The sequence below is a fragment of the Schistocerca nitens genome, chromosome 1 (assembly GCF_023898315.1).
Source record: "Schistocerca nitens isolate TAMUIC-IGC-003100 chromosome 1, iqSchNite1.1, whole genome shotgun sequence".
Classification (NCBI taxonomy): Eukaryota; Metazoa; Arthropoda; class Insecta; order Orthoptera; family Acrididae; genus Schistocerca; species Schistocerca nitens.
In genome coordinates this window covers 472453718-472461744 of record NC_064614.1, presented here as the reverse complement: position 1 = coordinate 472461744, position 8027 = coordinate 472453718, and the positions used below count along the sequence as shown (strand labels likewise).

General features: G+C 41.1%; 1 protein-coding gene across 1 annotated transcript in view; it reads right to left on the bottom strand.

Moving 5' to 3' along the window:
• Positions 1 to 488: 488 nt before the first annotated feature.
• Positions 489 to 8027, bottom strand: part of LOC126236064 (pyrimidodiazepine synthase-like) — an 81567-nt gene continuing 74028 nt past the window's right edge. Inside the window, exon 5 of the mRNA XM_049945118.1 lies at positions 489 to 803. Within this exon, the coding sequence (XP_049801075.1) occupies positions 681 to 803 (123 nt within the window). The 3' untranslated portion in view covers positions 489 to 680. The remainder of the gene's footprint in view (positions 804 to 8027) is intronic.

Below are 8027 nucleotides of genomic sequence, written 5' to 3'. Positions count from 1 at the left end.
TTAGTTAGGTTTAAGTAGTTCTAAGTCTAGGGGACAGATGACCTCAGATGTTAAGTCCCATAGCGCTCAGAGCCATTTGAACCATTTTTCCTCCCTTTTGAGTAGAACACACATTTCGTTGCACTAGGTTTCCCTTTAAATCTCCTAACTCTTCTCTGTACTCATTCTCAAGAATGCAGGCATCGTCTCAATGCACAGGCGTACATATCAGCTATCCATTGGCTGCAGTTAGTTTTCCATTTGACACGTCAGCAACTGACCTCAAGAAGACTTCCCATAAAATCTAAGGAAGAAAGCAATGGCAGATTATGTGCTGCGTCATAAGGAATTTTTTTAACAGCCTTAAAAAAAGAGTTGCGCGTTCTTGTAGCGCCTACAATTTTGTAAAGTTGTTGCGTGTAGTAAAACAACTTTGCAATCAAAGAGCCCTTAAGTGAGTATACTATAGTTTTATGGACGGAAGGATGCGAAAAAAAGGATAGCCTAAATACAATAAGGACGCATACATTTATTTCATTCTTATTGTGTAAACAACTAGGAAACGAAATCAATTAAATTAGCTACACTCCTTATGCACTCATAAAGTGTGAATGTATCTGACAACAGCTTTGTGTAGTAATGCTCATAGGAAACAGTTGTCGTTGCTACGTGTCGCCCTGTGGCCGAGATGGCTGTGGTGACTACAGGTCATTGTAATCGAGGGTGCCTTCGGCAAACTTCCTGATGAAGTCGGCGTGTCGTTCCGGCTTCATGATGGACGCCCGCACCGCAGGGTCTTCCTTCATGGCCTCTCCCCAAGCCAGCTGTCAACAAAACGCACATCACAGCGTAACAAGATTTTCTGCAGAGAAACTGTCTTCAGTTAAAGAAGACTACTTTGGACTAAATTAGGTTAAAGTATTCCAAAATTACGTTTTCATATCGCATTTGGAAACAATTTCATTGAATATTTAGTGACCGTGATCGAAGAAAAATAATAGTTTTGAAGATCAAAATGACAATATGGCGTCGCTCTCACACCTCCAACAATGACGTAAATGTTTAAAAAACTTAGACAGTCCATAAACTCTGTGATTTGCATATCTTACTCTCCAGAACGTTTTCCTCTAAAATTTAAAAAAAGAAAAAATGGCAATGTATTGTTCGATGATGCAGGATCTCCTCAACCTTTTACCAACCATCTTTTGTGTAAAAAACCCTCTCCAATAAACAAATCACTCAAGCGCAAAAGTCCTGAGTCACAGGGATAACATATTAGCTAAAAGTTTCGGTTGTGTTCAAAGAACAGTTATACCCAGGCAACAGTTATACCCAGAAAAGCTCTACAATATGTTGAATGCAAAACACCGATTTATCATGATGATAATACTAAGAGGGTGTGCTGAAAAGGAATACCTCCGAATTTTTAATGTGAAAACTCTTTAAAACTTTCTAAATAAAACAAAGGTTACTAACATTCTACATCTTTACTCGTTATGTCTAACGGTTTATTTCTCAACGTAGTAATCCTGGAGACGAACACATTTCTAGCAACAAGAGACCAGTTTGTTGATGCCATCGCTGTAAAATGTTTGATTCATACGTTTGTATTTGTACTCCCCATGCCATGGTACGATGTGTGATGGCAGCTACGTAATGTACCAGGATCATCGTTTACCATTCGCCTAAGCTACGCTGAAAGAAAATCTGGTGAGGCCCCCCATGATACTCCAGATTTCGTGTAATTTTATCATAACGCTGATTATGTGATGTGTGTTGGAGGTAGTAACATATTTCTTGAGTCGTAATGTTTAGTGTAAGCGCCTATGCGATCCACAGCATCTTTCTAGTAGCGTCTCCCATTGGAGTTTGTTGAGTATTTACGTGACATTTTCGTGCATACTAGTCCTAGATCCAAAATTTTGCTAACGGAAGCCACGCGGGATTAGCCGAGCGGTCTACGGCGCTGCAGTCATGGACTGTGCGGCTGGTCCCGGCGGAGGTTCAAGTCTTCCCTCGTGCACAGGTGTGTGTGTTTGTCCTTCGGATAATTTAGGTTAAATAGTGTGTAAACTTAGGGACTGATAACCTTAGCAGTTAAGTCCCATAAGATTTCACACACATTTGAACATTTTGTTAACGGAAAATAGTAGATCGTGAAAACGCTTATCTCTTTTCGCAGCCGCAGCTAAATATCTTCAATTACATGAGCCGTTGTCAATCAGACAAATTTATGATAGATGTCAACATTTAAATTGTTTATTTACAGATATAATCATGTAAAGTTTCGATAGAAAAATGTTCAGATGTGTGTGAAATCTTCTGGGACTTAACTGCTAAGGTCATCAGTCCCTAAGCCTACACACTACTGAACCTAAATTATCCTAAGGACAAACACACACATCCATGCCCGAGGGAGGACTCGAACCTCCGCCGGGACCAGCCGCACAGTCTATGACTGCAGCAGCCCAGACCGCTCGGCTAATCCCGCGCGGCGTTTCGATAGAAATACATTTTTTCACCCGTTATCGGGTATCTTCAGATCACACAGATAAAGCAGAAGATCACTCATCAAAACAATGAGAACATCACATTGTCAATGTAAGACTGGTCAGGCTCTTTGATTATCGCACTGTATTATAACGGTAGTACAATGCGCGGGATGTTGGAAAAGCCCCAAAGTTTAAGAACGTAAATAACATTATAGTGCAAAAAATCGATGTCGTAATAGTATTGCATTTGTACACTTCATGTGCACTGATAATTTTAATTTAAACAATAGTGTTAAAAAGAATAATATTTCTTTCTTTCTTTCCACGTTCATCTGATATATGTATATCTATCTATTGGTTCTGTCAAATGTAACGTTTCCTATATTATTTCAGGTTTATTCCAAACCAGAAACATGTTCTTCATCGGAACATTCGCCAAATATTGTAACCATATGAGGTAGACAGTTTATTTACGCAATTCACACAGAATTTCTTTTTTGTTTTCACGTCTGTACTTCTTGGGCACTTTGTTCATCCTCCTTTCGTGTTTCTTTTGTAGTACACATTTCTGTTTGCAACCACTATTCTTCCTGCTCAAAATCCTTGGTTTTGATTTTACGGTGTTGCCATCTTAGCCACTTTCTGTTACATGGATTGAGGTAGAGATGTCATTTCTGCTCTGTTGTGTATAACTGGTTGGATTAGCTGAACTCCTAGTTCTCGTCGGAACAGTCTTCTGCCATATTATCAGGCTCATTATTTCTGCTAAATATTATTTGAGAACTTAACGTCAGAAATATCCAGGATACGAAAAAATATTGCACTGGGCCAGCGTCTTGTTTTTCTTGACGTGGAACTGATGGCGCACATTTCATCTACTGTACCGAAACTTGTTTTTGTGGAATTTTACATTGTGATAATGTCAAGGCTTCCTTTTTCCTCCTGTGCTGGCGTCGATTTTACTATCGAAGTGCATAGATAAAAGGAGTTTAAGGTTTCTGTTCTTTTGGTACATACTCGACGATTGTCGAGTGTTTTTGAAATCCAAATAAGCTAACGTTTATTTCACGTTGCTTCATATTCAGAAATTCAGGAGGAAGTTCAGGTTTATTTTTACAAACCGTTGCAGCCAAAGCAATTTTATTCAGCAGGAGCGGTTTAGACAAGCTGCAACTAGTGAACCAACTGTCCGCCGTTATATTACGGCCATACCCCTCAGTTCTCTTGCTCAGGCTAGTTACCACATCTTGCGGCGAGTATATCTCCAAGGCATGGGCGCAAGAAGTCCTGGCATCAGAGAATGTTAGAATTTTCAGGCCATACTTCGGTGGCTTGCTTGGAACACACTGGCTAAAACTACACTTCCGTCTGAAAGCGACTAACTTTTCATTTACTGAGGTATATTCAGAGACTGTGTAGTTCTTGTTAAAGTTCACCTACAACAGTTAAAATAATTCCCTAATAAATGCAAGCTTATCTATTTTATTTCTGTCTTGCCAGTAAGTTTATTTTCTTTTCATATTGCCTGCTTGAATATCATCGAACAGTATGCATGTCAACAGTAACAGCGACCGCAAACTCATCGTGGTGTGAAATACCTCAGTTCCATAACCATTTGTTTCCCACATGTACCTAGAGTGATAAAAACTGACCAAAGTAACCCAACAAAAGCCTTAATTTCAGTCTCGTCTGTGTCTTTGGCGCTTCGTTTCAGGACGAAATTCCACGAAAACTTATTATGAATTCGTAGACATCAGTTCATCCACATATACATAAGTACATTATAACGACGTTAGTGTATCCACATTTTTTCGAATATGCCTTCATAAAAAGCAACTGGAAGCATTCTAATATCGATTTCGTTACTCTCGCTGCACCTATAATAACTGTGAGGTGAATTATAGGATTTTGAGGTCGTGTCCTTAAATTTCATGATGGAGGGTTCTTTATCCATTTCTTTTATTTTTATCCCCAAGTTCACATTATTTTCAAAACTTATTTCATTATCGTCACCATCTGTCTCTTTATCAGTGGCATATTCCAGTTTTCTCACTCATCAAATGATTCTGAATCTGATTGATCTTACGTTTCTTCTGCTTCTACTTCCAATAGTTTCGGTATTCGTCTTTCGTTTTCTTCATACGTACAATCTACACTGTAGATGACTTGTTACTATACAGTGGCAGAAAACAAACCGACTCCAACACTTTTATTTCACTTGGAAAGCAATTAGATTAGCGGTGCTAGAGGATAATGGATTCACTTAAAATAACATGAAATTCGGCAACAGAATTTTTTTTAAAAAAATGGACATTGTGTGTTATTTTGATTTTTGTTTCATTGGGACTGATGTGAGATGTCCTGTACACCTCAGTGTATGTTTTTGCCAACTGAACAACAATCATAACTGAAATTTAATATATTCTAATTGAATTATTTACATAACAGTCAGAAAGCTAACAGAGTTTTAGACAATTATGAAAATTTGAAGTAATAATACGAACGGTTTTTAACTGTAGGCCCGAGCACATCGAGCCAGCAGTAAATAGTTAAGATATGATGTATTTTCGTTTCTGTACCAGCTGAAGGTGAAACATCACGAGACCATCTAAAACAATATATTCGTCACGCAGTTGATTTTCACACCTTTTACGGCTTTTTTTCGCTACTAACTTTTTCTACAATACCTTCGTTAAACAAATGGTGCCTTCTATAAACACGTTAAATAAATTCCAATAAGATGGGGACGTTCTTGTCAGATGCTTCTTCTGCTGTAACTGATTTCTGAACACCGATATGCCGGCCGGGGTGGCCGAGCGGTTCTAGGCGCTACAGTCTGGAACCGCGCGACCGCTATGGTCGCAGGTTCGAATCCTGCTTCGGGCATGGATGTGTGTGATGTCCTTAGGTTAGTTACGTTTAAGTAGTTCTAAGTTCTAGAGGACTGATGACCTCAGAAGTTAAGTCCCATCGTGCTCAGAGCCATTTGAACACCGATATGTCTACTTCCACTCTTTGTTTTTGTATAAATTGTTAATGAAAGCTATATATCTTTGTCCATTTGTTTCAAACAGTACCATGCAGGTCTTTTCTAGGTCAGTGGATGTTGCATATGTCTTTCTATTTAACTACAGTACTATTTCTAAAAATATAACGTCTCTATTGATTAGGGTTTCCATAAAATTGATCTTCTCGTAAATGGGGATTGGTCTTAGCTACAAAACTTAAACATTCTTCTATAAGAAAGTGAGGTTGCCAAGGTTCTACGACTTGAGCAACCACAAGCATTTTTTAAAGGTGCGGTATTTGTTGAACATTTGTTACATTCCACTAATTATCATAGTCGATTCAGATAATCTCACACAGCTGTTTCACTGGCATTCTTTGACAAATCGTTAGAAGTACCTAGCGTTTCAGATGTTTTGTTGGTGCTGATGAAGACATTGTTGAATTGAAGGTCCGACTAATTTGCTTTCCATTTCTACGATACTAGTGTGAACTTAAACATATGCAATACTTCGCTATCTGATAACTTTTGATATATTTTTTTCATTTTGTGTGTCACTTTTAAACATCAACGAGAACTTCGTGTGACTGCCCATCCTTCTGTCTTCGACAGCTCTTGTTCTCACAGGTGGCGAAAATGAGTGGAGCTTGTTTCACTTTCCGGTCGTGGTAAATGTTAACAAGGCGCCGGGATTTCAATCTAATCTCCTGTTCAGTGTCCGACCGTGTCAGACTTCAGCGAAGTTCCCACTTGCAGCAGGTCCCTGATTTGTTTGGATACTGGGAAAGGTTGGAGGACATCGCAACAGAAAGGAGAAAGAAATTGGGAGTAGCATAATTATTAGTTTATTCTGAAAGCAGAATCGAACAAATGATAATATATTTAGCCGAGGGCGGCATTCACTGATGTTAATCATGAAAAATGACATATCATATGTACTGAAGCCTTAGCAGTAGAGCAGATCAGTGTGACGAAGTGGAAGATTCCGGTGAATCTAACCAAATGGCTGGTGGCTTTGGTTTGCGGTTGTGACACGAGTTACTTGGGCTCGCCGAGGGAATGGAACGGCGAGTGCATACTAACGACATTGATGCGTTCTGTTCAGTGTAATGAACAGCTAAACTGTTGCTAACAGCAAGACGGTATGAAAACTGCAGCTGCCTGTCCAGCTGAAAGCTAACAGTGAATGGGAGGGACAAGGCGTCGGCAATACATTTTATGGCTTGGTCTGCCCCACACTCCTGTAGGATTCCGACTTCAACCACACGGTCCAGTGATGTTAATGTGACAACGTCAATGTGATACGTCAATGTACTATAAATACACACGGCAGATGGCAACACTAGCGGTGGAGGGTATATAAAGCGTGTCGGAGGGGAAGCGGGAGGACGGGGCACTCGGAAAACAGTATCGTCGTTGTAGTAATGCGAAAACGGAGAGATTTATCTGCTGTTCAAAAGGGCTTGGTCATTGGCTCTTGGGTCAAGTGCGGAAACATTTCCGATATGGCTAAGTTTTTAAACAGTTCGCGTGCCACAGCTGTTAAGGTATACCATGCGTGGCAAAATGGGGCTATCCAAAACCGGCGCTGAGGTAACGATGGTGCATCACAGTCCGTAGATCGCACGGGTGAATGACGGCTGCGGAAATGTGTGCAGGCGGACAGACGTACAGCTGTTGAGCAACTGATCGACAAGATCAACCAAGTGGCTACCAACAGTGTTTCAGTGTGTTGCTGCGTGTAGGCCTCCGCAGCAGGACTCTGGTTTATGCATCCATGCTGACTTCTGTTCATCACCGACGAAGGCTACAATTTACATGCCAGTACCGCAACTGGGCGTTCACTCAGTAGCAACACGTGGCATTTTCAGATGAATCACATGTTACGCTTCAAAAAATGGTTCAAATGGCTCTGAGCACTATGGGACTTAACATCTGAGGTCATCAGTCCCCTAGAACTTAGAACTACTTAAACCTAACCTAAGGACACCACACATATCCATGCCCGAGACAGGATTCGAACCTGCGACCGTACTTCCGGACTGAAGCGCCTAGAACCGCTCGGCCACATCGGCCGGCGTTACGCTTCAACGGACAGTTGGCCGTTGGTGTGTATGGCGTGAAACATCTGAAAGCAAACACTCTGCAACAATAGTCGGAAGAGTCCAAGCCGGAGATCATTCTCTGGCTGATCTCGCCATTCTGAAAGGCACAATGGATCAACCCAAGTATGCATCTATGCATGGGGACCATTCCCACGCCTACATGCAGTTTGTTTATCCTCGACTTCCTGGCGTCTATATGCAGGACGATGCAACGTGTCACACAGCTCACAGTGTACGTGCGAGGTTCGAAGAGCACCAGGACGTTGCCATATTTGCCGTACTCCACTGGCCACGAAACTTCTCGGATTTAAACCCATTCGAGAATCTATGTGACCACCTCGATCGGGCTGTTCGCGCCAAGGATTCTCGTCGAGAAAACTAGCGCAGCTGGTGACAGCAGTGGGGTCGGCGTGGCTCCACGTCCCTGTCGGTGCCTTCCAGAAC